Source organism: Colletotrichum destructivum, chromosome 6 (genome assembly GCF_034447905.1).
Source record: "Colletotrichum destructivum chromosome 6, complete sequence".
Classification (NCBI taxonomy): Eukaryota; Fungi; Ascomycota; class Sordariomycetes; order Glomerellales; family Glomerellaceae; genus Colletotrichum; species Colletotrichum destructivum.
The window spans coordinates 401,839-429,224 of record NC_085901.1 but is presented as its reverse complement, the minus strand read 5'-3'; the positions used below and the strand labels follow the sequence as shown (position 1 = coordinate 429,224).

Here is a 27,386-nt window from a genome sequence, read left to right as displayed (position 1 = left end):
TGGCCAGGCCACTTAGTTGCGCTTCTGGTGGTTGCGGCGACGGCGGCGACGGCAAGCGGGCTTGGCGCTGGCAGTGGCAGCGGGGGCAGAGCTGGTGGTGGCAGCGGGGGCGGAGGGCTCCTCGGAGACGACGGGGGCAGCGGAGGACACGGGGGTCGCGACGGGGGCCTCAGACTCTACGGGGGCGGCAGAGACGACGGGGGCAGCAGAGGAGACGGGGGCCGCGGAAGAGACGGGAGCGGCGGTGGAGGTAGGAGCAGCAGTTGAGGTAGGGGCGGCGGCAGCAGGAGCAGAGGTGGCGGCAGGAGCAGCCGAGGAAACAGGGGCGGGGGAGCCGGAGCCGGAGCCGGAGCCGGAGCCAGCAGCGCCAGAGCCGACGGAGGTGGTGAGCTCGCCGTCCTCGATGTAGACGCCGGAGAAGTAAAAGTCCTCGGTCTCGTCGGGGTAGCCGTCCCTGGGGAGCTCGAGGACACCGACGTGCCAGTCGGCACCGTTGCTGGAGGCGGCGGCGGTGACGGGGGCGACGACCTGGGTCAAGGCCTCGGAGCCGGTGGAGTGCCAGAAGCCAACGGAGCCGGCGTCAAAGTCGATCTCGTAGGCGACGTTGTGCCAGACGTCGGCATCCCAGTTGACGCTCCACTCAGTCTTGCCGCCGACGACCCAGCGCAGGAGGGGGTCCTCGGTGCCGGTGGCGCCGCTCTGCCAGCCCGACTTCATCTCGACGAAGTGGCTCTCGAAGAAGGCGATCTGGTGCTCCTTGCTGAGGGAGGGGGCGTTGGTGTCGGAGCGCTTCAGGGAGAAGTGGTAGTAGACCTTGCCCTTGGCGATGGCGGCCTTGGTCTGGGGGATCAGCTCGGTGCGGCGCATGTTCTGACCGTTCCAGAAGGCGGTGCTGGTCAGGGAGATCTTGGCGCCCTGCTTGGAGGCCGTGTCGGCCGGGTTCTTGAAGTCCTCGGACAGGTTGACGTACTCGGTCGTCTCGCCGGGGCCGTGGATGTAGTACTGGTAGGGGCCAACGGCGTTGCTGAAGGACCACTTGTCAAGGTCGGTTGACGCCGTCATGTCGTTGAAGCGGCCGTCCCAGAGGATCTCGCACTGGGCGCGGGTGGCCAGCAGAGCCGCGCTGGCGATGCTCCAGGTGAACTTCATTTTTGCGTGTGGTGGTGTGTGTGTGTGTGTGGGGTTGTTCGTGTAAGTGAGTGTGTGCCTAACTAAAACCGACCGGGCGGCTTGGAAAAAGCTTGAATTCAAGGGTTGGAACGAATGAAAGGTCTTGGAAAAAAAGAGAAAGAGAGGACGCAGGTCGCAGCAATCGATGCCTTGGCCTTGCTTCAGAAAGTTCGGTGTACGGTGGAAAGAATGTAGCTAAGCTCAAAAGCCAAGGGGACGGAGGGGTTTGTAGCCGCCTGGCGACCCGGCCTCTTTTATGATGTAGAATCCCGTCCCCCTTGAGAAGCCAGGACGGGCATGGGACGAACGACACATGGGTTACAGTACATGCTCGCTCCGTGGTTTCTGGAAAAGGAGAGGTCCCCGCAGGCCTAGCTTGCGAGGAATAGAGTAGAAGGCTCCTTTGGGTGAGATGGGCCTGCAGAGGGCACTCTGTTTCACGGCAAGGTTTCCCGGTTCAGCTCAGCAGCGGGCTTGCCATTGGCGAGCCTGTTCTCGTGAGCGTTAGATTGCGGAGACGTCCCTGACTTCAGGTGAGGCCATGGTTGATGAGGCCGCGCCATGTTGGTACATACATATGCGGGCTGCAGGATCCAAGGTTGTGGCGGCAAGGGAAAGCATCGCAACAGCGGAGACGACGGTGACAAGAGTCAGTCAGACGGCGGCAAACAAAGCCCGGGCTCGATTCATCGGGAGGGACAGAAAGTGGTGGCCCCAGTGAGGACACCGGAAAACCGGGGTAGGGAGGCGGGCCAACATGTGCAAAGAAAGAGAAATGAACAGGGCGGCTGGTGGGTGCTTGATGTTGATGAAGTTGAGTCCACATCTCGTTTACACCTTGTATGGATGAAAATGCAGGGGGGTTCCGCACTGAACCGAGAAAGCTTTCTGCTGCTGGGAAATTTCGCACGGGGCTCGGATGGGGGCCGCTAGACCCCATCAGGTGCTTCTCCCAAACGAACAAACGCCCCTTTTCGGCACGACCGGGAACTCCCTTCCTGCCAGGGCCTGCTTCGGCGCAACACTCCCAGAAACCACAATGATAATTTAAAGAAGAGAAGCCACTGACTGACAGATGTCCAACGGCTGTGCAAGGCCGCATTGCGCGGGCAGCCGTGGAGCTGTTCTTGGTGACGTGACTTGCGATGGCCATGGCTTTGGCTGGTCAGTGGGCGATCACGTATTTGGCGTTCGGTTATCGCTTGGGGAAGTGAGGCGGGAGATCGCCCGCCGAGCCAGCATATCCACATCCGGGTCCGAGACTCCGGTCTATCCATAAACTGCCCCGGCTTTCGGGTCGGGTCCGATGTACACAATCACCATCACACGTCGACGAGAAGTGGGATGCAATACAATACAGCATAGGTGGCAACTCGACTGTTCGATTCCAACACCTCGACTCCTTCTTTGATGTGCATATGCCATTGCCACTATCGTCATCCGCTACGACCGAAGGTATTCACAGACACTTTTCCCCCAGCGAGACGCTCCCTTGTAGACCCACATGCCCGGCGCATTGCCGCTTCTCAGTCCCTCTATGGCGTCTGCCAGCTGCAGCCCGAACCCCTCCTTCTTGACTTCTTCTATCGGCGTAAGATATGTCTTGAACGAGAACAGAATTGCGCCAGTCTTGGGAAGTCTTGTCAAGGTCTGCAGCTCCTGGCGCAGGCGGGCCTACAACACCCCTGTGAGTAAGGGTCCGTAAAGGCATCACGGCGAGTCGCATCAGCAGAGACATACCTTGCTAATGTCGACATCCTCGTCTACCTCTGCCTTGTCTCCTTCGTAAATGTGCAGGTCTCCAGGGCTGAAGAGTCTGTCGTGGGTTGACACAGACCACTGCATCGTTCATCAGTATCTTCTCGCTAATAAGTAGAGATGAGAACACAGTCGAGCTCACATTCATCCTTTTCACGCTCTTTCCCACCTGCAGCCGACTGAAGAATCGTTCCATACTTGCACCTATCTTCTCATACGACGGCACTGGCGTGTGGATGTCCTTCATCAGCTTCCCTAACTTGTCGGAAGGATCGAACCCAGCCGGGTGGCAGCAAACAAACGCAACCGCACGATGACCTCTGGCAGTCTCAACCAATAGAAAAATGTCGTCTTCTACCGTCTCTCCAAGGGCGTGGAGCGCATCAACGGGGTCTTCGGGCGGCGTCAGAGGTAGGGAGACGCCAGTGACAAGATTACGAAAGCTCGATCGGTCTTCAGACAGGGTGAACATGGTTGGGTACCGCCTTGGCAGGTACTCGGAGAGCAGGTAAGTCCAAGTCTCGTGGAGAGCCGGGATTCCTTCCGGCACTGCACCAACAACCTTTGACGTATTCTCCTTCAAGATGCGTCGACGTTCTGTTACCCGGTCCAGATAATTGTTGTCAATGATGATGAGATCTTGCGGCGGGCTTGCTTGAATGGCTACGATGGCTTCGGTCAGTCTCCCTTTGTACGTCCCATCATACGTTTCAACGTGCCCATTGTGATGTGATAGACCGGCTTGAAAGGCCGATGCTTGGCCGGGTCGTTCAGCTTCCAATCGAAGTCCTCCAGTGGTTCGATCCCACCCGCACCTGACTTCTCAAAATCGTACCCAGGCAAAGGGTTTGCCTATGGAACTCATCAGGCATATGGTGTGCCATGCAAAAGCCAGTTTGACGAACCTTGGGTGTGCATCGCCACCTCCATCTCCATGCGGAAAACAAAGCAAGAATCACGGCCAAGGCCGCAATAATGTACATCGTGGTGACCGTTAGAGCGGTTCTTGTTGCTGCAAAAGGTTCAAAAGATGAGATGAAATGGGGTTCCGTTGGTCAACAGGAAGTCGGCAACGTGAATTAAGTACTTAGATGACTGACTCTAGGAAGTCGAGGGTCCCTGATAAGACTGCCAGTCAAGCCGGACCGTTATCGGTCCAGAGATTTGGCTCACACCTCACGCCTCCGCCGGATGTCCAGATCCCCACCAAACCCCCAAGACGGCACCAGGAGTGACAGTTTCCCTTTTAGGGTAACAAATTGAGAGCATTGGAGATCGGTCAAATCGATTGGTTAATCCATGGATGAGATACAAGGTAATCGGGCTGCTAACAGAGACCCATGCAGAAGTGTCCACTCCCTCTTCCACGGCACTAGAAGATGTTCAGCGCAAATAGCGTATCCTCGCGGGGCAGACTCGGGTAGTTCGCTGGAGGGGGTGGCTTTCCCCGCACGCCGCGTTGTCCATTGGCAAGGAAGAGTGACTCTAACCTTGCCTCGTGATGCGACAACATGGAAACCTAGACACGGGTTTTCGATGGTTTGTACGTAACAGGGGATGACTACTGCACGTTACCGACTTCGCCAGGTCGGCCATCGGCTTCGATGACGAACTACGTGGCACCTACAAGACGGGCGTGGCTTCCACAAAGACTAGGCGATGGATGGGAGATTTCAGGAAGAAAAAAATCCGTCAAGATCAGATATAAGAAGGAAGACGATCAAGGTGTTTGTGTGAGTTATCTAGAAAGCCAGACAAAACGACTAGGTACACTCAAGAGACTGCCTAGCCATCGATGTGTTAGTTGCACACCTTTGTAAGTATTTCAACCGTTTTTTTCTTCTTTTCGGAAACAGCTGGACAAAGCAAGAGATATGTTATGCCCGAGTCAACAACGGTATCCTCCGACGTCGCAGAATGACCGAACGAAGGAAATTTCACAATGCAACATGGACAGTCAAGTCACGGTGAACGTCCCTTCTCCGCAGCCCGATGCATGATAAGATAAGATAAAGATAATATAGATACGACCGTAATGGGTTCCTTTTTGCTTAGATAAGCAAGAGCTTATCGCTTCAGCTACGTAATCACGCAAAGCTCTTACAAGGGTGAGCTCCTCATTCGGCTCCACGCTCTCATCATCATCCATGTCATTGACCAGTGAGAACGCCGAACTCGCGACCGAAGGGAACCGATCGCAGCCCGTGTGCCCTTCCAGAGAACCCAAAGCTCACCGTCGGACGGCGATGTCTGCGCTCTAGCTTTGAAACGTCGGCCGATAATCTATCCGGACCGTCTGTCACCTTCTTCATTGGGTAAAGGACCTGGCCATGCGACCTCATCCTTCGGGGGTCGAATTCCATGCCTTGAGTTAAATATCCATCTTCTCCCTCGGACCCTTCCACCTTGGCTCCTTCGTCCCCAATCCGTTTGCCCAACACCCAACCATGGTCAATATGGAGTCGGAGAAGAGCGGCCTGTTGCCGCCGTACAGCGCCGCGGCCGTCACGCCGCCTTCCGGCCAACGCCCCTCACCACACCATCGCAAGCGGTGGGTGCGACCTAGCCGCAGCATGAAGCTTATCGTCGGATGCCTCGCCTTCATTGCGTTTGCCCAATGGAAGCAGCTGTCCCTTCTGCCCAGCCGTCAGTCGTCTAGCAACCTGTCCGCCGACCGCCTGCAACAGGATCTGGCAACTTGCGCCAAGCTGAGACACAAGCCGCAGGACCCAATTGGTCTTGGTCGCGAGAAGAACGCTCGTTATGTTGACGGTCAGCGCCCGACGCTCATTCGGAACGCCACGATTTGGGTTGGTGAGGCTGTCGAAGGAACCTCCCCGGAAGATGCGCGTGCTGGCAAGGGTTACTCGTGGATCACCGCCGACGTTCTGATCGGCCAGGGCCTTATCCAAAAGGTCGAGGCCGATATTTCCCTCGACTCTCTTCCTGAGGACATCCAGATATGGGATGCCAAAGGCCGTCAACTTACCAGTGGCATCATCGACATGCACTCCCACGCTGGTGTTGGCGCTCTACCCGAGCTCAATGGCAACCAAGACGTTAACGAGCTTTCCGCCGATATCACCCCTTACGTTCGATCCATCGACGGCCTCAACCCCCTCGACCCACAGATCCAGGTCATCAAGTCTGGTGGCGTCACCACATCCTTGGTCCTGCCGGGCTCTGGTAACAACATTGGAGGCGAGGCCTTCGTTATCAAGCACGCTGTTGGCAAGGCTGACGGCCGCACCGAATTTTCGGCCGAAGACATGTTGGCTGACCCAGACCGTAACTGGCGCTACATGAAGATGGCATGTGGAGAGAACGCGAAGCGTGTTTATGGAAAGATCGGCCACGGCCCTTTCTCCCGTCTTGGCGAGAGCTGGGAGTTTCGTCATGCGTTCGAGCAAGCTGCGAAGCTTGTGCAAGAACAAGATGACTGGTGTGCTGCCGCCGACAAGTTTGGCGTTGAAAGCCAGACTTCGTATCTGCCTCAAGACCTAAAGTGGGAGAGCTTGAGTGCTGCATTGCGCGGCCAAGTGCACATCAACACTCACTGTTACACAATCCCTGATTTGGAAGCATTCGTGGACCACACCAACGAGTTCAAGTTCCCTGTTCGCGCGTTCCACCACGCTCACCAAACTTTCCTCGTTCCCGAGGTAAGCGCCGATGTCTTATAATCCCAGCTGGATCAGCGACTAATCTAGGCTGTAGATCTTGAAGCGAGTTTGGGGAGGTCGCCCGCCCGCCTCTGCGCTTTTCGCCGACAACATGTACTACAAGTCGGAATCGTATGTAGGCTCTGAGTACGCCGGCAAGATCCTATGGGAGAATGGCCTTACGCCCGTCTATGTCAGCGACAATCCTGTTCTGAACGCCCAACATGTTCTTTTCGAGGCTGCCAAGGCATACAGATACGGCCTTCCCTATCATGCCGCACTGTCGAGTGTGACATCTGCACCTGCTGAACTTCTTGGTCTCGGTCAGCGCATCGGAAAGATCAAGCCCGGGTTCGACGCTGATATCGCTGTTTGGGACAGCGATCCACTCAGTGTCGGTGCTGCACCGGTGCAAGTCTGGATCGACGGAGCCGCCCAGTTCTCCGACCCCTTTGAACTCAAGAAGCCCCTGACCGGGCCCATCTCTCCTGACCCAAAGCTGTCAAACACGACAGAGGAGACAACGGATTTGGAAGAAGTGGTCTTCACTGGCGTCTCCAACGTCTGGCTCTCCGACGAAGATATTCGCACGGGTGGCGACGAGACTGTCAACGTTGTCTTCGCCGACGGTGCTATCAAGTGCATTGGCGCCTGCGCTGAAGAAGTAGCAACCGCCAAGTCTGCGTCGAAGAGGGTTATCGACCTAACAAACGGCCACATAACCGAGTCTTTCACTGCCTTTGGCTCTTTGATTGGTCTCAATGAGATCGACAACGAGGACGACACGGACAATGGTCGCAACCCTACCGGCTTCAGCCGCGGTCTTGACGGGCTTGTCCTGGACAACAAGAAGCTGCATGTGGCCAAGCGGTACGGCGTCACCAGGGGCATCTCGGCGCCTAAGTTCACCGGTGGTTTGACACACTCCGGCACGAGTGTCGGCTTTAACACTGATGCCCGGCACGCTCTTGAAAAGGGTGCTGTCTGGAGCGAGGATGTGGCAGTTCATCGCACGCTGACGCTGGCTGCCAAGAGAGGCGACAACCCCTCCATCTCAAGCGCTGTTGGAGAGCTCCGACACAGCCTCTTGGAGGCGGTTGCAACCAACGACACGGGGTCAGACCCGTTCTCGGAAGCTGCCTACCTCAAGAAGGTTGTCAACGGAGACCTTCCCTTAGTCCTGACGATTCACAGTGCCGATGCTATTGTGGCTGCGCTGCGAGTTAAGGCGACGGTCGAGGAGGCTCTCGCTGCCAAGCGCCAGTCCACAGAATCTACCAAGCTTCGCGTCGCCATCATTGGAGGTGCAGAGTCCCATCTTGTCGCTTCTGAGCTGGCATCCGCTGGTGTCGGCGTGGTCCTTGCCCCATTCCAATCGTACTCTAACACCTGGGACCAGAGACGTTCGCTGACCGGCGCTCCTCTCACAAACGGCACCGCCATCGACACTCTTATCGACGCGGGAGTCGTGACCGCCATCGGATTGGAGGAGGACTGGCTTATCCGTGACCTGGGGCTTCTCGCTGGCATTGCGCAGAAGAATGGAAATGGTCGGCTGAGCGAGAAGAGGGCTTTGGACTTGGTTTCCACCAACGTTTACAAGATCCTGGGCATCGAAGAGCAGCAGTCCAGGAAGGCTCGCCACTTTGTTGTATACGAGGGAAGCCCCCTCGAGATTGGAGGACGAATCCGCGCCGTTGGCAGTGGCCGTGACACGGTGTCTGTGTTTGTGTAACCGATTTAACGATGTTGTGAGGGAGGGAAAAGACCGGTGTCGCTCGGCCTCTTGTGCAGCCCGAAGGACCCATAAATCATCGAAATCAAGTTCCGAACCGCGCGCGCTCCCCAGGTTTAGAATTATTATTGATGCGCTCTGCGCCTGTGGCTGCCTCACTGAACATCATTTCATTATTCCAATGCTCGTGCTTACCGGACGGAGCTAAGTCAGCCTCATTGGGGCGAGTGAGTTGCCGCTGGTCGTGCCGATAGCTGGCTGTTGAGCTGATCCCGCGCGGGTATTACCAATCTGATCCCGCGCGGCCAAAACCCGGCGTGCATCATGCGTTAGCCAATGAGCATGAATCAGTAGGAAACCAACCGCACAGATGCAGTTGGCTGATATATGAGAGAGCTTCCTTGCTCCCACCACCACCCGTAGTCGTGATTGTACAACACCGAATGACACTAAAGATAAACTCGTCATCGAGCTTATCTACACTGTGCCGAACATTGCATTTCCCCAAATCTATCTTGGCACATACTCGAAAGTTTAGAATACCAGTCCCCACAATGACTCGGGGTGCAGTTGTGTGTATTGCTCACGGCGGAGGTACGCAGACTCCCCCACCCTCCACGGCAGCGTTGACTTACAACATCTAGGCCCAATGCCCGTACTTGGAGACCCTGGCCACGCTTCCATCACGGCTTCACTAAAGACTCGTGTGCCCAAGATCCTCAAGCTTGGCACTCCAGAGGCTCCGCGAGCGATTGTGGTCGTGACAGCACACTGGTCCGAAGGCAGACCCACTATTTCATCCGGAGAGCGCCATGACCTCTACTACGACTACGGCGGTTTCCCGCGAGAGGCGTATTCGCTCAAATACCCTGCGCCCGGATCACCCAGTATCGCACAGGAGCTGAAGCAGGCTCTCGAAAAGGAGGGTCTCTCACCGGCACTGGACTCACGGCGAGGTATGTCTGTCTGGCAGTCACAGCCGCTGAAGCGTTCAGCCGCAATGAGTGGGATGGGAGTGTACATGTGGCAGAGTTTGTTTAAAGACTAACACGGTAACATAGGCTGGGACCACGGCGTCTTCATTCCACTTCTCCTCATCAATCCCGCCGCCAACATTCCTGTCATTCAGCTTTCCGTGCTCGCCTCGGAGGACCCCGACGAGCATTTCCGCATGGGCCGCGCCCTTTCGGCGCTGCGGGACTCCAACGTCGCCATTCTCGGTTCCGGTTTCGCCTCGCTCCACAACCTGGGCAAGATGCGGTCCTTGTTCATGGGAGATCCCGCGGCGGCCAAGAAGCTCGCCAAGCAGGTCAGCGAGTGGAACTCGGAACTGACGGATGCCGTGGCGAAGGAGAGGCGCAATGACCGTGAGAAGGCGCTCTCTGGCTGGCGGAAGTTCTCCCACAGCTACGACATGCACCCTCCCCACGGCGGCGAGCACTTTATGCCCCTGCTGGTATGCGCCGGTGCGGCCGAAGACGAGGTTGCCAACGTGTACCAGGATGAGTTCCACGGCATGGATATCAAGACATATTACTGGGGAGATGTACGTGTCTAATTAAAGCTAAACTAGTACCGCATTCATCTACATGTCCATTCCTAAGCGCCAACCAATTTTTCGCATTGATCCAAGCAGATTATGACGGGGGGTGGAGGGAGATGGCGACTCATCCTCTGCCCCGTCTATCCCATGATACATTGATTCGTTACATCATAATTCTTTCAGTGCCCTAGCCAAGATCCCCGGCGCCGAATGCTGAAGGAAAAAGAAAACCACAGTCTCCTCTCTCTCTCTCTCTCTCTCTAACTCCCTTACACTGCCGTCGTCCTCCGATTTGGTCTCATCCGAACCTCTTTTGTAACATATAATAAAGCGAAGCCAAAATACAAAAGTGGCACCAATACATTACGTTGCGAATATTGGGGGGGGGGGGTTGTTAGTAAATGAAAGGGGTGGGAAACGCATTAGAACCTGCCGCCGATTCCCATGGCATCGATGATGTGAGACTCCTTCTCGACGACCCAGCCGGTTTGCACGTAGTTGGCGAGCCAGCTAACCTCACGACCCCGATGGCCGTCGCAGTCTCGGCATCCGCGCCTCGCCATCTCCAGCCCCATGACGCCGTCCATGACGCCACTTTTGCCGCCGACTGTCGCTCCTAGGCCGGTCCAGCTGAGGCGGCGACTGTCCTTCCGGGAACGCCTGGTCTGCGCGTAGTTCGCCATGGCGGCCAGCTCGCGCTTCTCGGCGATGTCTCGGTCAATCATCATGACGTGGTCGAGGATGCTGCTGGGTGCGTGCGGCGACGAAGGATCCGGGAAGAGGGCCGAAAGGTAGTCAGTCAGGAGCATTACCGGGCGCTGGTCGGCGACCCAGTGACCCGAAGGCTGGGGGACCTGGTTATGGATGACAAAGACGCCGCCGCAGAAGCGGCCATCCAGCTTCTTGTGGACGGAACGGAGAACGCCCATCTGAGCGAAGGGGTCGTTGGCGTAGGCGAAGTGCTCGATGTGAGGACCTCGCTCTTCGACAGCGGCAGCAGAACCGTCGTCAAAGCGGGTTGGCCTGCGGTTGTTCTCGCCAACAGGGACGACGAACTCGGACGCGGCCGCTCCGAAGGTGTAGATCTCCAGCTTGGTCAGCTTTTCCGGCTGGATATCGGCACAGAGACGGGCGAGGACGTGGGCAACGGGGAGGGAGCCGTTGTTGTGGGCAAGGACGGCAACCCGATGCACGGCGGCATCGAGGAGGGCTGAGCGAAGCTCGGTATAGAGGGCGCGTGAGGCCTGCGTCTGGAACGGGAAGCAACGCTGGATGGCGAGGAGGAGCATGTCGAACGGGAGACCGTAGGTTGCCATCTGTATGCCGCTAAACGAGCGTCCGAAGAGGCGGGCGAGCCGAGGAACAGTGCATTGTGTGAGGTGGAGGGAGCTAGATGGATGTAAGTTGGGTGATTTTAGACTGACGGCCAGGCCAGGCCTAGAGGAGAGAAACCGACCTTGTGCCCATGCCGCCGATGAATATCCACCTCTCGTCGTCGTCGTCGATGTCGTTTGTGCTGTTGCCGAACTCGTCACAGCTGACCATGATTTCGTTCCCATTCATCAACCAGCTCAGGCCAAAGACCAAGCTCATCGAGATTCCCAACCAGGCGGAGAACAGAATCCCAGGCAGCACGGCGAAGAGCGGGATGGCAAGCGTGATCATCCCAACTTCCACAATGGCGAGGCTCAGCTGTACAATGATGTCCTTCAGGTGGCTCTTTGAGAGGTGCTGGCGGTGGTTGGCGACGTGAGTCCGCAGCGACGCCATCAGACCCGGCATCATCTGCCACATTTCCCGAAGATCTTCATGAAGCATCGGCAGCGTCGACTTCTGTGCGAGGGGGACAGTTCCGCAGGCGCCATCGATGAGTGGCGGGACGTAAGTCACCGACGGTCCACATGTCTTGATCGGTCCGCATGTGCTCGATCTTGGTGATGTACGTGGAGAGTTGATGGGCGACTGGTAAGACGGTGACCTCGAGAGCCAAGGCATGACGGGCGAGGAGGTTGGAGATCTTCTCGCTGCTATGAACGGCATCGGGAAAGAAAGCTTCGAGAGGAAGCAAAACGGAGGTGGACGAGGAGAGGATATAGAACACGAGAGAGTATATGAGAGATAGAAAGAGGTGCTGCGAAAAAATATGGATCCTTGAGCTTGGAACGAAGAGCAACCTGGGCTTCAACGGGTTGAATCTGTGGCTATTCACATGCAATTGAAGATCTTTTAATCTTCTTTGCCTTGTTGTTATTGATGTCTCGTCGTTTGCGTCGGTTCTCACGCTCCCTTATCATTCCTCCCGCCGCTCGGGCAATCTTGTTGCAGACACCGGCGCAGAGCGCTTGTCTGGTGGCGCATTCCTCAGCCAAATTCGCCCCGTGCCTTGACCATCTAGACTGTGCTCTATTCGAGTCCAGTGCGGTAAACCTGGCTTAGGGAATCTATTTGGGAAGTTTGTTTGGGTTCCTTTCCTTTGCCTTGTTTACTTTCGAAATCACCCCCCACCCCCGCCCCTCGTTCAGGAGGCAACGAGATCAGCGAGCTGGAGATTCGCTTCGCCGGCAGTTGTCTCCTAGGAAGTTGATTTGGCATTGTCTCAAACGGGAACCCGAATGCACGATTGGCATGTCAGAAGACGACCATCGAGCTGGTCCTAGTATGCCTAGCAGCAGGACCCTCGATTTCCCTCCCGGGCTTTGGGCAGATCTCAGAGGGCATTGATCACCCCGGCAGCCCGGTTCCAGAGCCGGATCGATCCCGCTGCGGCTAAATGGGACTTTTCTTGTTGGAATCTTGGGACGAAAGGTGCACCGAGCAACAGACCTTGGCCTTGCATGCAGCCCAGCGAGCGTGGCGCACTGACGGGACTTTCTTCTCCTCGTTCTTCATCCGCTTGGATTCAAGGGTAGGTTTTGGTGAGCCTTGGGGGGAAGTGGAGGGGACTAGAGAACAAGAAGACACTAGGCCGCAAGACGATATTTTCGTCCCAACTTTGGCCCCTAGTCCCCCTTTGCATGTAAAGCTCTGACGTAGACTCGTCCGTTCTTGTGCGCCCTGCGAAGCACGTTTCTTTGTCGGGATGCTCTTCCATGTCCGGGAAGGCCGTGGTTCAAGCGTCGGACTGCAGTCGAGTTTTCAATCCCGCGTTCAACAATAGCAATATGCGGGAGGGAGGGGATCTCTGACACACTAGAAAAAAAGTCAATTGAGAATTGACCCCTCGACTGATTAAGCTGAAATGAATTGAAGGAAGATCTTGGGCCTTTTTGTCCGTCAGGTATCTGCCGGTTAGGAATGCCAGGCCAGCTTCGGGGATGGATGGTCTCGAGTCCTCGACAACGGAGGCAATCGCAACAATATTGGGGAAATGCAATGCATTCCTCAACAGGCCCATAAGGCCGCTAGGCGACGGCTCTTGCTGGAGGATTCAGACGACTCCGGATTGAGGCTTTTCTAGAACTTGAGGGCCGGCTTGACCTTCTTCTAGGTCTCGTGGCCACCGCCGAAATCAAACGCGAGGCGCTCACGTAGATAGCACACGGGTGACTAGCACGGACTACACGTGGATGAGGCTTGCCGTCGACTGGCCGTTATGTGTACAACGGTTGACGGACATGAAACTTCCTTTGTGAGGCCGCATGTTGTGGTCATTTAACGAAGCCTCCAACGAGTGTTTACTTCTGGGCTCCGTGTTGCTTGGACTTCAGAATTGTGGCGACACGTGTACTACGGTGGGGGGAGCCAGCGACCATGAGGCAGGCGGCGCTTTCTTGATCATCTCGTCCAGCCTTGCCGGGGAATGTCAACGTCTGTGGCAAAGGAAAAAGGTAGACGGGAATACGCCACTGCAAAGCCCGCTAGGCAGCATGAAACTCGTTGGGTGAGTGTATGCAGTAGACAAAGAGCTGACAAAGCTATGGCACTGTCTCGGCGATAGCCCATATATTGATTCCATTTGCGTATCTTCGCTTGGGCTTGCCATTAAAACCGGAGGCTGATGTTTGACCTCTCTGCGCGGCCGGGACTTGGGTTCACGAGAAAAGTCGAGGATCCGTTTGCAAGATCAAAGGTGTTGATTCTGTGAACGTGAAATAATTGATTGAAGAGTTCTATCAATAGCCTTCCTTGATTGCTTAAAGTAGACTCTTTACTATGCGCCATCCCTCAAAAACAAGATGTTTGGGATTTATTGTCTCGTTTGGCCGGGATGCCGTCACTCGTGGACACTTGGTTTAAACGAAAGCGAACCGCTTACTTTCAGTTGCCACACAAAATGGTAGATTCGACGGCTCGTGGGCTGAGTGTCACAGATAAACATGTGGAATAGGACGATTCAGGGATCAGCGCAGTCGCGGACTAGACAAAGTGATCAGCAGTGCGTGATTGGCTCAGTTTTGGCGCAACATCTGGCCGATCCACTGTCCCATCGTTCATCTTGACTCAATATCCTTCCAGATCATACCCGGTGGATCTTATTGCGACATCGTCCAGTCTCCCGATCTGACGCACGACAAGACTAGCATCAACCTGCGACGTTAATTGATTGTTGACTTCGCATGCCCAGTGGTTCATCCTGCTCATTCCGAAGTTTACCTAGAGGAAAGGATCCTATGCGTTTGGTCTGTGTGCACAAATTGTCACTGAAAGTCCATTACTGTACTGTACACATGCGTTAGTAGAGTTGAGAATGAGCGCAGCAATGAAGTCCTCGCACCCCTGTCTCGTTTTATTGGCACAAGTCATCACGGCCACAAATCACAATGCGGTAGAATACTAAAAACATGGTATATGCAGGCTTAATGCTATTCAAGGTACTATGTACAGGAATGCAGAATTTGAAATCGAGTCCAGAAAAAGGGTTGGGCCTCGAGTTTCTAGAACCGTGCACCAGGCAGGACGCAGTAAGCCTGGATAGCACATCTGGTGTCTTGGGGTGTAAAAAACAACTTCATCCTCGATTCGTGAGACCATCGTGTCAATGACCACATAATCTTATACCTCTCGCTTCCTCCTCAAAACACACTCTTCAACAGCTTAGTGAGCAGAGCGGCGGGCCTTGCGGGAGCGGCGGCGCTTGCAGCCGGCGCTGGGGGCCTTGGTGGGAGTGGCGACGGGGGCAGCAGCGGAGCTGGAGCTGGCGACGGGGGCAGCCGAGGCAACAGAGGTAGCCAGAGTGGTAGGCTGGGCAGCGGCGCTGGAGGCGATGGGGGCAGCGGTGGTGGTAGGAACGGGGGCAGCAGAAGACGGGGCAGGCGCAGGGGCGGAGCCGGAGCCGGAGCCGGCACCACCGGTCCAGACCTCAGGGCCGGGGGCCTTGTAGGTGGTGGCATCAGCACTGTACAGGTTGTAGTGGATGCCGGGGTCGGCGTAGGTGTAGCCGGTCTGGAAGTCGAAGTTCTGGGGAGGAACCTCAGAGCCGGTACCGGTGACCTCGACCTGGATGCAGGCGGGGTAGAACTGGGCGCCGCGGGCGGGGTTGACATCGTAGGTGGTGTCGGACTCGTGGTGGGCAATGATCTCCTGGCGGATGAGGTACTTGCCGGCCTTCAGGGACTTGGGGATAGTGACGGGATCGGAGACACCCTTGTTGGCAACGAGAGTCTCAACAGCCCACTTGCCGTTCTCGTAGGCATGCTCGCCAATCTTGGTCCAGATGGGGCCAGTGCCGGCGCCCTCGGTGTAGGGGGCGATCCAGGTGCTGACGGGTCCCTTGTGGGAGAGGTCGATGATATCGTCGCCGGGGGTGTTGTGGTACCACTCGACGCTGACGTCGTCACCAGCAGCGACGGGGACGAAGTCCGTGAGGGCCTTGGCACCGTTGACGTTGCAGACGATGTCGGGGCTGGTGATGTCCTTCACGGGGTTGTTGTTAGGAGGGCTGCGAATGTACTTCTTGGCGCCGTTGCCGCCGATGGCACGACCGTCACCATCGCCGGTAGGCTTGCCGTTGACGTAGAGGTCGAGAGTAAGGGTGTGGGCGGCAGAGTAGCCGACGAGGGCGGAGAGAGCGGCAGCGGTGAAAGAGAAACGCATCTTGACTGTTGTGATGAGGTTTCGGGATGAAAAGTTGTCTGGGTTTAGAAGTGAAAAGTGATTTTGAGGTTTTTGCTTAAGTGAGCGTGGGCGAACGTCTAGTTCGTAAAATGAGTGTATGGCACAGCCAACAAGAGAGAGAGACTTTGAGTACAGGGAAAGAATGACACCGATGTGATGATGAAGCAAAAAAGGAAGGGAACAGGAGATATCTCCCAGTGGGATGAAGAGACTTTATAACATGTGTGCGTATGTTTGTGGTGTTAACCCCTCTCCTCATCCACAGCAGGCCCCCCTAGGCCATACCCAATCGAGAGCCGTCTCTTCACTCGCCTCAATCTCGAATCATCTATGCCCATCTCCGGGACAGGCCCATTCTCACCGGAGGCAGGGAGCCAATCTGGGACTGCATACCGGTCTCCTCATCGCGCGGCTAGAGCTGGCGATTCCGTCAGTTGTCCAGCAAGCCTGTCTGCCGGGCCCCCCCGGCCTTGAACGACATCTCATCCAGGCAACTCCACGAAAACAACATGAACCTATCTGGGCCCCTGGACTTGCGCAGCCATGTTCTGTATAGATTCGTACTTCGTACACCAGTGCGAACTAATGGAGGACAGGGGAATGCCCTGGGAGGACGTTGTCCGTGATAGAGACTTTCGTCTCATCGTCTCCTCCTGCCAAGAGCTGCAGGAACGCTGCAAGAAGAGATGAAGCTACCGGAATAGTGATGGGTCTATGAGTTGGCCTGGCCGTGGGAACGGGTCAGCCCACATCAAACCCTGTCAACTTGTCAAGCCCGGTCGTTCGGCGGCAACCGAGGATAGGTGTAATTTATGAAGCCGTTGCGATTAAAGTAAGGATGGGGATATGAAACATGCAGACAGGGTGACAGTGGATCGAATCGAGCCCCCCCCTGCAGCGGCGCGGCTAACCCAAACAACCTTCTTGAACCTTGGTTCCCGGGGTTGGGACGAGTTAACAGCCCCTGCTGGTAGCCACGCCCCCTCCTGGTCTGACAGGGTACCCACCCCCTTCAAGGGGCGTTCCTAGGCACTTGCTCGAGAAACATGGTGGAAGAAATAGAGACATTCTTGTTGGTGGCCCGCTGTCTACTGGTGGGTTTGTCCTGTCAACTTTGTCATCAAGGAAGCGTCATTCGGAACTACTGGGGAGAACGAAGAAGAAAGGAAATAATCGCCCAGTTTCAGGTTCTCGATGCACGACGCAACGCTAGCATCGGCCATCACAAGTCAACCAAACCAGGCTCATGTCAGATCATGAACCAACTTGGCAATGACTGACAGAGCTGAAATACCAAGCCTGAGTATGGCTATCTTTGTCACTGAACTGAATGAACGAACCGTGGACTGATGCTTCGAGTATTGCTCATCGATTGCAACAGTGCCTCCCAACTCGTGTGCGTTTTGGGACGTGCAGCCTGGCCTGCGTAGCGGCGGTAACAAGAGACAGAGGCCTTGCAAATGCAAGGGGCATGGACCTTTTGTGACCAAGGCCTGACGAGAGTGGGAAGGGGAAAAAACAAAAAAAAGGAGAGACGGTAAGAAGAGCGAACCGAAATGAATGCGTGCTAAAGGCCGGACCCAGGCATAGGCATTCATCCTCAGAGATCGATGCTGGGAAGTTGGGCGGCTGCTTGCACTGACCCGAGAGACAACCCAGCCCCTGACCCTCCTTTTTCTTCCAGGCTTCCCGTTTGCTCGTCCCTCAGATTGTCAGACCCTCACAAATACCGAGAGCCAGGCCTTGAGTCCGAGAGGGTCGTACAGAACTATGTGCGTGAGTCCTTGGTTGGGGCGGAATTGAAAGATGACGATGGCGATGGTGCCGGCCAACGATCATGGGTCGCATGATGTTACACCCATAGTATCAGTATGGTCCTGACCACAAAAACCGACCAAGATCACCAGTGCCACCTGGTCTCTCTCTCCTGTCCATCATTGCGACATTGTCTTTTTGCGACGTAGGCTGGCGGGTTTTTGATAAGGTCTGACCGCCCCAGAGACCCAGGGACCACTCTGTTCCCTCGATCCCGGGGCTGCTCGTTTGTATTCCAGGCAAGCTCAGCTCAGAATGCAGGCAGGTGAGCAAACTTGGACGAAGCGAAACCTCGGGCGAGTGAACCTGTGGGGGAATCGGGATGAATTTGGACCGACAAGCAAACTCAGCAAGACAAAAACAAGAACAAAAAAAGGGGCCAGCTTCCAGGCTCGTGAAATGGACCCTCGCTAAAGCGGCGGAGCAAGACCATAACCCATCAGCATCCATCCCGTTTCCTCCCTCTTGGCTTCGGGTGACGGGTTGGCTGGGGGCATGGCAAATTCATTTCGCATGAACCTGGTAAGTCCGCAGAGGCGTTGAGTGATCATGCCTGTTAGGTAGGATTCCGGCGACGCGGATTTATTAGGTGGGCTGCGGCATAAGTCGGCGCATTGTCGACGGTAATTTTCTTCTCTTCCACCGCTCGATCTTTGCGGTGGGAGTTGGAGACGGGTTGGATTGACTGTGACTGCGGTTGCATGAGTGTAGGCCGACACTGAGTCTCACCCGCGGGTTCCGAAAGGCGAGACGAGCCGCTGGCCAATGTGGCTAATCGGCAAGACGCTATGATTTTCCGTGTGCTATCCATAACCTGCGCGAGCGACCACACGCTCGCACGTGGACTGAGGGGTGGGTATGACAATCAGATTGGTAGATGGTAGGTCGTTGCAACGCCACGGCCGAGAACATGTCGAAGGATCCCGCGGCCGAGGTTTGATGTGTGACAGTGTGAGAGACTAAGACACGGAGCTGACAGCGGCGCTTCAGAGCTGGGTCGGTTCGAAGTTCGAACGAGTGGCATCTGCCCAAGATCGGCTGCCGTTGAGGGTCCCCCAAAGCAAACGTCTCTCTCTCTCTAACATGCCCTCCACATGTCTGATCTTGGCACCGGCTTGCCGTGCCAGATAAACAAGACGTAGATCGCCACGCAACTCACCTGAAGTTTCCCAGGGGGCAGGGCTTGGCCAGGGTCATCCAACCTAAAAAAAGATGATGGAAAAAACAACCCCCCCGAACCTCCCAGTGAGAAAAACCTGCAAACAAGATGGTTCTGGAGGCACTGAAAGGCTGACATACGGGAAGCTCTAGGTGAGAGTGATGGCGAAGATGGTGACGGGGAACGACAGATGAGGTTGAAATAGAGACAATGCATGTTAACAGACATTCTCCATCGCCACATTTATCTCAACGATAGAGTTTTTAAAGACCATGAACTTTATTGAGGACAAACTCGAGGTTGTTCGGCACAACCGGCCGCAGACGGCACGACTTACCGCATCCCCCCCTTTTTTTTGGGGGGGGGGGGCTGACACGGCAACTTTACGCCGCGTACGAGACCCAGATGACAAAGAACGCCAATCATAGCAGTGGATCTTAAGTTGCCTGTGCCCACAGCGCATTGCCCATGGCCAGCTGCAAAGCATCTGTGTTTTCTATCTTGGCGGGTGCGGGGGAAAACTGTTCAGAGGGTCTGTACAGAGGATAGACGCCTGGAAACCCCAAACCTAAGTGCCAAGGCAGCAACTCAAGCTCTTATCTTATCGCAATGTCCCCTGGCACTGGGCAGCCATTGTCGCGTCGTCACGTCACCGAATCAAATGTCTGTCGCATCTTGAACGCTCAGCCGCGCAGCCAGCCGCATCCGTTGTAACCAAAGCGGCCATTGACTCGACCAATTCGACCTGAAATACTTACAAGCTCGTCCCTTCTTCAGTCCCCATAATGTCTACCGGCAACCCGCAACAGCCTACCACGGGCGTGTCGGAAAAGGTTGACGAATCCTACGCCGAGAGTAAGGCCAAGTTCGAAAAGTAGGCCGGATCACACACAGCGCATGCAGGGGATCATACCGGTTGACACCTGGAAAACAGCAAAGCGAAGAGCGAGTACTTTGATCCTTGCCAGGAACTTGCCCAGAAGAGCATCAAGTGCCTGCACAGAAACGGTGGCGATAAAACCATGTGTGGCGACTATTTCCAGTACGAAGGCTCCATGGTGTTATATTGACGCATTGAAATCCCCAAAGCCCGAGGATGTTACCGGTCTCTTGATACTAACGGTCTTTCAGGGCCTATAGAGACTGCAAAAAGGCCTGGGTTCGTATTCACACGCCCTCTCATGTAACCGACCTTGAGGTACTGACATTGCCTAAGCTCGACAGACGAAAAGAAGAGAGGAAGAAGAACGGCGCCTGGTGGTAATCGATCGCGCTCTACGCTCGCTCGTGCGACGAACGTGACGACACCGAGACGGACCGAACCCTTTCGAAGCCAGCGGAAAGGAACGTCGAGCGAGAAGGAGGGACAGTGTACACTATGTAATTTGTTGCATACCCGGCCAGGAGTTATAATGTTGTATGAGTAAACCTGGTTATGATAGCATGAGATGGCACGCCCCGTCTGTTGGATCTAAAGAATCGGATAGGGATGCTGTGAAGCGACCGCTGGGCCACGTGTGCGCCAGCGCTTACTGGAAAATCCCATCCTAGGACCGGACCTATTCTAAAATGATATGCTCTTGCATCACGGTGTTTTCCGGTTATATCCTCATCATCTCGGGTGTCCATGATAACGCCCTCCCGGTGGTTCTGGAATGGCGCCGGTAAGCGTCCCGTCTCGACAGCAAAATGGGACGGCGGATCTCGGAGGAGAAATGACCCGACCAGCCAATCAGCTATAACGGTCCCCACCCCTTCGACGCCTTACGAACCCGAGCTCTCAATGCGTGCTGCTGCACCTTTGAGCGCGCGGTGCCCCTCCAAAGCTATTTCTGCCCCGCCATCCGATCAGAAGCATCACCATGTCCTGGAACCGGCCTCAGCTGAGGAGCGGCACCGATCTGCAGCTGCAGTCGGCCTTCAACGACGGACAATGGGCCAACGTCATCCGTCTTGCCGAAAAGCGTTTTCGGACCTTCAACGACCACTACTTTGAGGTTTGTTAATTCACCTCACCGCTCAACCTCACCCAAACCGAAAAAAACCTGACCATGTTTATCAGGCTGTGAAAATATGTGCCGAGAGTCATCTGGAGTCGCCTTTGGACAAGGCATCACCTCTCATTGCGGTTCAGAAGCTCGCTGAGGACCCGTCTGCCGTGAGAGATGCCGACTCGCTCGAGTTGCTTGAGTGGGCGTCTGAGGGTTTCATGGAGGGCCAAGATTTTGCGGCGACCTTTGGACCCCTGAAGCTGCGCTATGTCAAGGCGAACCCTAAAGATAAGAATGGCGGGACAAGATGCCTTGAGTCCTGCCTGTTGCACTGGGACTTGGTTAGCGCACAACAGGTCAGTCTCCCTCTTCTTGAAGATGGACACGCCGTTCTAATGCTTACGCACGTTCAGATTGCCGCAGTTCTCGACAGGTCGTTCCCTCAAGAAAGAAGCTTCATGTTTTGGAACATTGCCATCACACATCTTCTAGCGGTGAGTTGCTTCAGCTCCCAATTGAGCAAAGGACGTGGCTGATAGGCTGCAGACCAGCGACCAGTGCCCCGCCGGCAAGAAGCAGCTTTACGGCATGCTCGCCTTGAAGCAGATGCAGCGCGCTGCCCAGTTCGCGGAACAAGTAAGACGCCCGTCGGAGAAGGAATGCGACTTGGTGGCTGACTTGGCTTAGCGCGGCACAGAGAAGAACGGCGAAGTCTCCGATCGAGCGATCAAGACGGAGGAAGAAATACTTCTCTTTTATCGCATTCTCGAGGCTCACGGCTCTGATGCAGAGTGGGATACGGCCCTCAAGGGTTCAACGCTCAATCCGGTCTACCAGTTCAAGGCCGGCCGTAAGGATCTCTTGATGCAGACAATTGAGGTACTTGAGCGAAAGGGAAAATGGAGCACGGTATACGACCTTTGCAAAGAATGCCTTTCGGCTACGGATGAAAAGGGCCAGCTGAGCCTCCTCGCATGCGACTGGGCGGTTTGGAAGAAGTTTCTTAATGCCGCTGGCCGTACGGGAGAGGCTCAAGAGTAGGTGGAGACGTATCTGATTGAGTCGATTGTGTCTGACCTGTAGTAGGGCATCGGCCGAGCTTTCGGGGCTGATCAATCGGTTCTTGGCACAAGAGAACGTCCGCTCGATTTACAAGCGCAACATCCGACTGGCCAAGGTCGAGATGACCTTCCGATTCTCGCGACCCACGCAGTCAAAATCAGAGGCCGAGTCTGACAAGTTTGAAGAGCTGTGTCGGTACATCGATATTGAGTGCGAGTCACCTGCTTGTTTCGACGACGTCAGGGGCTTTGCTGAGCGCCTCTCACCCCGCGAGATCAAGGATCTTGCTTACCACTACGTCGTCCGGCTGGCAGAAGAGATCAACGATACTGCCAAGTCAGCATCTGTCAAGGCGTTAGCTTTCAAGCTGCAGTACCTTGGTATATCTTCGTCCAAATCCGTCATCCGTGTCTCCAACGAGGACCCCAAGAAGCCAAATGACTGGAAGTGTGTTGTATGCGTAAATGTCAACAAGGCAGCCATCTGCACGACCTGTTTGCAGAACTTGCTGGGGTCTACATTGACTCTTTACTCCACCCTCATCAAATCTTCTGAAATCAGCCCATCCCTCGACTGCATACCGGAGCTTGCTATTCTTGCAGCAACATGCTGCATCAGACTGAGCGGTGCACACCAACGCGGCGCCGATAACCCTACCACGCCGACGAAGAGCGGCCAGACTGATCGCCTTCTTCAGGCTGCACTTCTTATCGAGGATCAACTCACCAGAACTCCGAAGCATACCAGACTGACATTAATTTTGGCGCGCATCTATCTCGTGCTTGGTTGTGCATCTCGGGCTCGTGAGGTGTGGGACACGGCAGACGTAAAGCGCACCATTATAGATTCGCTTGGCCCCTATTTCTTCGATCGATTGTCCAGTATTGCTCCTACTCTGGTCCTTCCGCCGAACAGACCCGAGAGAGGTTTGATGCAGGGCCTCAAGGCACACTACAGCACGTCGCTCAAGCTGAGAATGCCCAGAAGGTTAGCCGATGCCTTTGAGGCCGAGAGCTACACTGCAATCCTCGACATTCCCAGTTACATCGAGCGTCTGAGATCGAGTTGCACACTAGTCATGGGCTACGTCGAGGAATCTCGATCTGCTCGAGCGCTTGGCATTCGTAACGACTCGATCTTCGACGAGCCAGCGATTGGTGAGTTATATGGACGCCTTCGATACTGTAAAGACACTAACAACGGTACACAGAGGAAATCACTGACGACTCCGTGTTGAGCGAAGTCATCGACTACGGATCCGTTCCCAACCTGGAAGCGTCGACGAGCCGTCCCATCTATGATGTCCTGCGGCTTGGTCCTGACCCGTCGGTATGTAGTCCATTTATTCGAAGCACAACACGTACTGATTGAAGCAACCAGAACGTCCGCTCACACTTGGCTCTTGCAGCAGAGAGATATTTTGAGATACTGTCTTTTAAGCCCGCATCGTCGTACAAAGTAGTCAACGTTGCTCAGACGGCGGTAGCGGAGCAGGCCTTTGTCCTCGATTCACTCCAGAGGCTCGGCAACTCCCTCAACAGATTCCTGCACGCCCGAGGAAAGAATCTCACCCAGCACGAAGAGACATATTACGGCATCATCTCCCTACTTACGACTTTGATTCCTCTCGCTGTCACCGCCAGCAGAAGTCCGTCACCCCCTCAGCTTCTGTCGAGCATCGCCTCAGGCATCAATTGCGGCCTCGAAGTTCTTCGCGCACACTCTCTGTCGACGCTAGCCGACGAGGAAAAATCCAGGGCACTGCTGATGCTAAGCTCGCTGCACGGTCTTTTCATTCTACGCGATGCGGCCGCGGCCGTGAAACTGGCTACATCCCACATTGTGGCGTTCAACGAGCGGGAGAAGGAGAGAGACCGTTCTGGTCAGAGTAATGTGCCCAAAGAAGTCTTAACTCAGGTCAGAGCTTTGGAGGCTGCGGCGGGCGCCGCCATGGCGGAAGGGAAGGCACGGGTTGCTCTTCTGAAGAAGGAAAGCGACGGCTTGAGCGCCAAGCTGAGCTTCTGGACATTTGAGGCGGATCCGGAAGACAAGTTGGCGAAGCAGATCCACGATGCTGCCAGGCCGCATGTTAGCGTTTGGTCACAGAGAGTGGCCGACAGCTGGCGGACGAATATCAAGGGCTGGGAGCTGGTACGGTGGGAGTAGATGTCTCTTTCCATTCGTAAATGGAGGAAGCCAGTCACAACCCTGCCCTATTGCAATTCCAGCACGATGGGGTCTATCACCCATGGCAGGGAGCCCCAAATAGAGAACCTTCGGATCAACTCAAACAACTTTTAATCAAAGCACTGTGGCGCCGGGTATATCCTTCCCATGATATCCTTCGTCCGACAACTCCGCATGATGCAAGACGGGTCCACGCTGGCGGCCCGAGCCTTCTATCCCTCCAGCAAGGCCATCATTCCATCACAGTGCAGGACGCGCCTGCAACGTCAGACTGCCCTCACAAAACATTAGAATTTTTTCATGCTAACGCTGCCCCCCGTCTACTCGCTGTCCCTCCTCTTTCTCTGCTTCCTCTGAAACTGCTCTTGCTCCTCGCGCAGCGTCATCCACGCCCAAAACCAGCACATCATCTCGAGGAAGGCAAAGGTCAGGAAAACGCGGTTCTTGAGGCCGTCGCCGCCCCATGTTGAGGGCGTATAGCGCGGGTTGGTCACATGTGCTGAGGGGTGGGCGAAGCGGTTGCCGCCGCGGGTCGGGCTGCCGTAGAGGGGCGACGAGGGGCCGAAGAGAAAGGTGTATATGACAAACGTCATGGATAGGAAGAGGCGGACGGGAGCTGAAGTTCAGTTTTGTCAGCGGAAGCCTCGGACGAGACAAGAATAAAATGAGAAGGACAGCTAGTTTACCCTGGGTTCCCCAATAGTAAATGAGCCAGACCTCCTCGGGCATACTAAGTGTGACGAGGTCGCTAAAGCCTAGCATGGCGAGAACGGCGGCGAGGAAGGCGAGGGCGGGTGACTTGTTTTCGAAACTTCGCGCATACGGCTGAAATTGGAGACGTCATGTCAGACCCCAAATATGCAAAGTCATTGGCAGCGGGAGGAGAGAGCGGAAAGACTGACCATGCCCATAGACTCGCCCAGCACGTACACCAGGGCCTGATCGGCGATGGTGACCGGACTCGTGAGGAAGAAGTAGGCGAGGGTGATGTGGAAGAGGGAGAGGGAGGTGATGATCGTTTTTGCGGAGATGAGCGCCATGATTGCGGTTTGGTAAACCTATCCAGGAATTGGTAGGCGAGGTTGTGACAAGCCAGCAGTGACAAGTTCTCAGGGGGAAAATGTTATGGTGTCGCGTTGCTTGCGTCCTACGCAGAAATGAATGGATTGCGCATTGAAGTCCAGCACATGTCTTATCGGTTATCGGAAGATGGGGTCGCGTGAGCTTAGCCTGTGGCTGCCGGGCTTATCGAACCTGAGCTTCTCATTCGTCCGGTTCCAGGTTTGTGTGGTAATGAGGCTCCAGCGTCCCTCCCCTGCTAGCGCATTGGCAGCTAGGTCCATAGCTAACCTACCTTACCTACCTAGGTACCTAAGCTGGGTGGGGGGTGGGGTGCCTTTGTCTGATTGTATTATCCCTACCTAGAATGCAGTCTTTCCAACGGCCGGGAATGTCTCTCTTCTGGATAACATTGCAACCCCCAACAATCCCACCACTCTATTTCCGGGTCCGCAACACCGAGTAATTCAAGACTAAAGATGACAGCCGATGCCACGATGCCGCTCGAAAAGGCGCGCCACATCAAGTACTGGCAGCGTTGCCACAAGACCTTCCTCCCGCACCAGTACACTTCCAACGACAGCTCGCGCATCGCCCTAAGCTTCTTCATTATCGCCGCTCTCGACATCCTCTCTCCGCCTGAGCCCTCCAAAGAGAACCCTCATCTCCTCACGGCCGCCGATCGAGTCGCCGCGCGGAACTTCGTTTTAAGCCTCTACAACACTGGCGGTGGCTTCTGTGGCTCGCCAACCCACGCCCTACCTACCGAGCTATATGCAGACTGGGACATTGAGGAGGGCACGGCCCGGACGAGAAACTCGAGTTCGGCAAACCTGGCGTCGACGTATTTTGCGCTCTTGAGCTTGGCCATCATCGCAGACGGGCATGAGGCGGCAACGAGTGCCTTTGCGGGCGTGGACAGGGTTATGACGTTGCGGTGGCTCAAGCGTTTACAGCGTCCGGATGGGAGCTTCGGAGAGCTCGTCCTGGACGACGGGAGCATAGAAGGCGGCAATGACATGCGGCTGTGCTGCCTGGCTGCCACCATACGGTGGGCACTGCGGGGCGATACCAAGAAGGGAGACGACGACTGGGTCGAGGACATCGACGTTGATGCGCTGGTCAGGTACATCCGCCAGGGCCAAACCTACGACGGCGGGCTCGCGCAGAGCTCCCACCAGAACGAATCCCACGGTACGTCCCCTACATGGCGGAAGTGTCTCCTGAATGACGAAACCTGAGTAAAGCGGCCATCAGCCGGCTACGCGTGGTGCGCGGTAAGCGCCCTCGTCCTTCTCGATCGGCCCCCCACCCAAGGTGCTATTCCTGCTATTCCTCACCGCAGCGAGATCCTCCACCAGGGCATTCCAGACGTGTCGTTGCTGGTCAAGTTTCTCGCCTACCGCCAGTTTGAATATCTCGAACGAGAGGACGACTCGGATGACACCGCCACCGACAACTTTTTATTGCCCTACTCGCTGAACGATCTCTCGCTGGACCCCAACCTGCGTCTTGTGGGTTTCAACGGGAGATGTAACAAGGTGGCGGATACCTGCTATTGTTGGTGGGTTGGAGGGACTTTGCAGGTGCGTCCTGGTTTGTTGATTTCGAGAAACTGTGTAAATCTGACAGTATATCCAGATGCTGGGTCACGTCGACCTCATCGACACCGAGCCGTCACGCCGTTTTATCATGGACAAGACACAACACCTCATCGGCGGCTTCTCCAAGTACCCTGGCGCCCCGCCCGACATTTATCACGGCTTTCTAGGCCTAGCCGCGCTTGCCGTCATGGGTGATTCGGCCCTCAAGCCGTTTGATGCATCCGTGTGCGCGACACAGGAAACTGTCGACAAGATTGTGGCCGCGAGGGAGGGGCTCAGGGACGCAACCAAAGCGGGGCGGCGTTAATCAGGACTGTATTGTATATCCCTACTCAGGATATATTGGGTGAAATAGGCATCCAACAAATGTTGCAGAAAGCGGTAAAGGTGGCCAGCAGTGACTGGGTATATCTTTTCCCCTCTCATTTGTGAAAGCATCAGCGCCTACTATTTAGTACAAGGTATCCTCTAAGTATGGTACACGACGCCGAAGATGAAACATAGAAAATAACACTATGAGAGCTTGTGTCTCGGCTCGTTTTTTCGAGCGTGGATGATGGAACTGGAAATATACAGTTCATCTTATA

General features: G+C 55.5%; 12 protein-coding genes across 12 annotated transcripts; 5 read left to right on the top strand and 7 right to left on the bottom strand.

The window, feature by feature from the left end:
- Window position 1: 1 nt before the first annotated feature.
- Window positions 2–1,394, bottom strand: CDEST_09304 (uncharacterized protein). Its single transcript, XM_062925463.1, has one exon. The coding sequence runs from the start codon at window positions 1,147–1,149 to the stop codon at window positions 13–15; it is 1,137 nt and encodes a 378-aa protein (XP_062781514.1). The 5' UTR covers window positions 1,150–1,394; the 3' UTR covers window positions 2–12.
- Window positions 1,395–1,607: 213 nt separating this feature from the next.
- On the bottom strand, window positions 1,608–2,323 carry CDEST_09303 (uncharacterized protein; the record flags this gene model as incomplete). Its single annotated transcript, XM_062925462.1, has 2 exons — window positions 1,608–1,659; window positions 1,746–2,323. The coding sequence occupies 2 exons, from the start codon at window positions 2,321–2,323 to the stop codon at window positions 1,608–1,610; spliced, it is 630 nt and encodes a 209-aa protein (XP_062781513.1).
- Window positions 2,324–2,575: 252 nt separating this feature from the next.
- CDEST_09302 (Putative hem-dependent oxidative N-demethylase, alpha subunit) lies at window positions 2,576–4,020 on the bottom strand. Its single transcript, XM_062925461.1, has 5 exons — window positions 3,834–4,020; window positions 3,648–3,780; window positions 3,071–3,591; window positions 2,911–3,009; window positions 2,576–2,844 (listed from the first exon to the last, which is right to left on the bottom strand). Exons 1-5 carry the CDS (start codon window positions 3,909–3,911, stop codon window positions 2,614–2,616), a joined length of 1,062 nt encoding a protein of 353 aa, XP_062781512.1. The 5' UTR covers window positions 3,912–4,020; the 3' UTR covers window positions 2,576–2,613.
- A 530-nt stretch (window positions 4,021–4,550) lies between these two features.
- CDEST_09301 (Putative metal-dependent hydrolase, composite domain superfamily, amidohydrolase 3) lies at window positions 4,551–8,483 on the top strand. The gene is made up of 3 exons (XM_062925460.1): window positions 4,551–4,744; window positions 4,801–6,590; window positions 6,646–8,483. Exons 2-3 carry the CDS (start codon window positions 5,376–5,378, stop codon window positions 8,323–8,325), a joined length of 2,895 nt encoding a protein of 964 aa, XP_062781511.1. The 5' UTR covers window positions 4,551–4,744; window positions 4,801–5,375; the 3' UTR covers window positions 8,326–8,483.
- A 129-nt stretch (window positions 8,484–8,612) lies between these two features.
- CDEST_09300 (Putative extradiol ring-cleavage dioxygenase, class III enzyme, subunit B) lies at window positions 8,613–9,936 on the top strand. The gene is made up of 3 exons (XM_062925459.1): window positions 8,613–8,919; window positions 8,970–9,281; window positions 9,387–9,936. Exons 1-3 carry the CDS (start codon window positions 8,769–8,771, stop codon window positions 9,881–9,883), a joined length of 960 nt encoding a protein of 319 aa, XP_062781510.1. The 5' UTR covers window positions 8,613–8,768; the 3' UTR covers window positions 9,884–9,936.
- Window positions 9,937–10,290: 354 nt separating this feature from the next.
- On the bottom strand, window positions 10,291–11,908 carry CDEST_09299 (uncharacterized protein; the record flags this gene model as incomplete). The annotated part of the gene is made up of 2 exons (XM_062925458.1): window positions 10,291–11,257; window positions 11,325–11,908. 2 exons carry the CDS (start codon window positions 11,906–11,908, stop codon window positions 10,291–10,293), a joined length of 1,551 nt encoding a protein of 516 aa, XP_062781509.1.
- A 2,752-nt stretch (window positions 11,909–14,660) lies between these two features.
- On the bottom strand, window positions 14,661–16,726 carry CDEST_09298 (Putative auxiliary Activity family 9). The gene has a single exon (XM_062925457.1). It carries the CDS (start codon window positions 15,899–15,901, stop codon window positions 14,903–14,905), a length of 999 nt encoding a protein of 332 aa, XP_062781508.1. The 5' UTR covers window positions 15,902–16,726; the 3' UTR covers window positions 14,661–14,902.
- Window positions 16,727–18,533: 1,807 nt separating this feature from the next.
- On the bottom strand, window positions 18,534–19,184 carry CDEST_09297 (uncharacterized protein). The gene has a single exon (XM_062925456.1). The coding sequence runs from the start codon at window positions 19,137–19,139 to the stop codon at window positions 18,816–18,818; it is 324 nt and encodes a 107-aa protein (XP_062781507.1). The 5' UTR covers window positions 19,140–19,184; the 3' UTR covers window positions 18,534–18,815.
- Window positions 19,185–19,560: 376 nt separating this feature from the next.
- Window positions 19,561–20,514, top strand: CDEST_09296 (Putative cysteine alpha-hairpin motif superfamily). The gene is made up of 4 exons (XM_062925455.1): window positions 19,561–19,770; window positions 19,831–19,938; window positions 20,028–20,055; window positions 20,113–20,514. Exons 1-4 carry the CDS (start codon window positions 19,682–19,684, stop codon window positions 20,158–20,160), a joined length of 273 nt encoding a protein of 90 aa, XP_062781506.1. The 5' UTR covers window positions 19,561–19,681; the 3' UTR covers window positions 20,161–20,514.
- Window positions 20,515–20,714: 200 nt separating this feature from the next.
- On the top strand, window positions 20,715–24,312 carry CDEST_09295 (Putative N-alpha-acetyltransferase 25, NatB auxiliary subunit). The gene is made up of 8 exons (XM_062925454.1): window positions 20,715–20,893; window positions 20,959–21,243; window positions 21,301–21,381; window positions 21,434–21,523; window positions 21,575–21,924; window positions 21,974–23,106; window positions 23,160–23,278; window positions 23,330–24,312. The coding sequence occupies exons 1-8, from the start codon at window positions 20,759–20,761 to the stop codon at window positions 24,113–24,115; spliced, it is 2,979 nt and encodes a 992-aa protein (XP_062781505.1). The 5' UTR covers window positions 20,715–20,758; the 3' UTR covers window positions 24,116–24,312.
- A 142-nt stretch (window positions 24,313–24,454) lies between these two features.
- On the bottom strand, window positions 24,455–25,178 carry CDEST_09294 (Putative increased loss of mitochondrial DNA protein). The gene is made up of 3 exons (XM_062925453.1): window positions 25,039–25,178; window positions 24,823–24,961; window positions 24,455–24,752 (listed from the first exon to the last, which is right to left on the bottom strand). The coding sequence occupies exons 1-3, from the start codon at window positions 25,174–25,176 to the stop codon at window positions 24,457–24,459; spliced, it is 573 nt and encodes a 190-aa protein (XP_062781504.1). The 5' UTR covers window positions 25,177–25,178; the 3' UTR covers window positions 24,455–24,456.
- Window positions 25,179–25,568: 390 nt separating this feature from the next.
- On the top strand, window positions 25,569–27,337 carry CDEST_09293 (Putative terpenoid cyclases/protein prenyltransferase alpha-alpha toroid). The gene is made up of 3 exons (XM_062925452.1): window positions 25,569–26,389; window positions 26,453–26,781; window positions 26,837–27,337. Exons 1-3 carry the CDS (start codon window positions 25,675–25,677, stop codon window positions 27,104–27,106), a joined length of 1,314 nt encoding a protein of 437 aa, XP_062781503.1. The 5' UTR covers window positions 25,569–25,674; the 3' UTR covers window positions 27,107–27,337.
- The last annotated feature ends 49 nt before the right edge of the window (window positions 27,338–27,386 follow it).

Coding starts and splice junctions, on each gene's coding strand:
- CDEST_09304 (XM_062925463.1), bottom strand. CDS start 1,149: ATGAAGTTCACCTGGAGCATCGCCAGCGCGGCTCTGCTGGCCACCCGC.
- CDEST_09302 (XM_062925461.1), bottom strand. CDS start 3,911: ATGTACATTATTGCGGCCTTGGCCGTGATTCTTGCTTTGTTTTCCGCA. Junction 3,592..3,647: donor GGTCTATCACATCACAATGG/GCACGTTGAAAC, acceptor AAGCCATCGTAG/CCATTCAAGCAAGCCCGCCG. Junction 2,845..2,910: donor AGGATGTCGACATTAGCAAG/GTATGTCTCTGC, acceptor GGGGTGTTGTAG/GCCCGCCTGCGCCAGGAGCT.
- CDEST_09301 (XM_062925460.1), top strand. CDS start 5,376: ATGGTCAATATGGAGTCGGAGAAGAGCGGCCTGTTGCCGCCGTACAGC. Junction 6,591..6,645: donor AAACTTTCCTCGTTCCCGAG/GTAAGCGCCGAT, acceptor TCTAGGCTGTAG/ATCTTGAAGCGAGTTTGGGG.
- CDEST_09300 (XM_062925459.1), top strand. CDS start 8,769: ATGACACTAAAGATAAACTCGTCATCGAGCTTATCTACACTGTGCCGA. Junction 8,920..8,969: donor GTGTATTGCTCACGGCGGAG/GTACGCAGACTC, acceptor TACAACATCTAG/GCCCAATGCCCGTACTTGGA. Junction 9,282..9,386: donor GGCACTGGACTCACGGCGAG/GTATGTCTGTCT, acceptor ACGGTAACATAG/GCTGGGACCACGGCGTCTTC.
- CDEST_09298 (XM_062925457.1), bottom strand. CDS start 15,901: ATGCGTTTCTCTTTCACCGCTGCCGCTCTCTCCGCCCTCGTCGGCTAC.
- CDEST_09297 (XM_062925456.1), bottom strand. CDS start 19,139: ATGTGGCGATGGAGAATGTCTGTTAACATGCATTGTCTCTATTTCAAC.
- CDEST_09296 (XM_062925455.1), top strand. CDS start 19,682: ATGTCTACCGGCAACCCGCAACAGCCTACCACGGGCGTGTCGGAAAAG. Junction 19,771..19,830: donor AGTAAGGCCAAGTTCGAAAA/GTAGGCCGGATC, acceptor CCTGGAAAACAG/CAAAGCGAAGAGCGAGTACT. Junction 20,056..20,112: donor GAGACTGCAAAAAGGCCTGG/GTTCGTATTCAC, acceptor ACATTGCCTAAG/CTCGACAGACGAAAAGAAGA.
- CDEST_09295 (XM_062925454.1), top strand. CDS start 20,759: ATGTCCTGGAACCGGCCTCAGCTGAGGAGCGGCACCGATCTGCAGCTG. Junction 21,524..21,574: donor CTGCCCAGTTCGCGGAACAA/GTAAGACGCCCG, acceptor GACTTGGCTTAG/CGCGGCACAGAGAAGAACGG. Junction 23,279..23,329: donor GGCTTGGTCCTGACCCGTCG/GTATGTAGTCCA, acceptor TGAAGCAACCAG/AACGTCCGCTCACACTTGGC.
- CDEST_09294 (XM_062925453.1), bottom strand. CDS start 25,176: ATGGCGCTCATCTCCGCAAAAACGATCATCACCTCCCTCTCCCTCTTC. Junction 24,962..25,038: donor TGGGCGAGTCTATGGGCATG/GTCAGTCTTTCC, acceptor CTCCAATTTCAG/CCGTATGCGCGAAGTTTCGA. Junction 24,753..24,822: donor TTACTATTGGGGAACCCAGG/GTAAACTAGCTG, acceptor ACTGAACTTCAG/CTCCCGTCCGCCTCTTCCTA.
- CDEST_09293 (XM_062925452.1), top strand. CDS start 25,675: ATGACAGCCGATGCCACGATGCCGCTCGAAAAGGCGCGCCACATCAAG. Junction 26,390..26,452: donor CCACCAGAACGAATCCCACG/GTACGTCCCCTA, acceptor AGCGGCCATCAG/CCGGCTACGCGTGGTGCGCG. Junction 26,782..26,836: donor GGGTTGGAGGGACTTTGCAG/GTGCGTCCTGGT, acceptor CAGTATATCCAG/ATGCTGGGTCACGTCGACCT.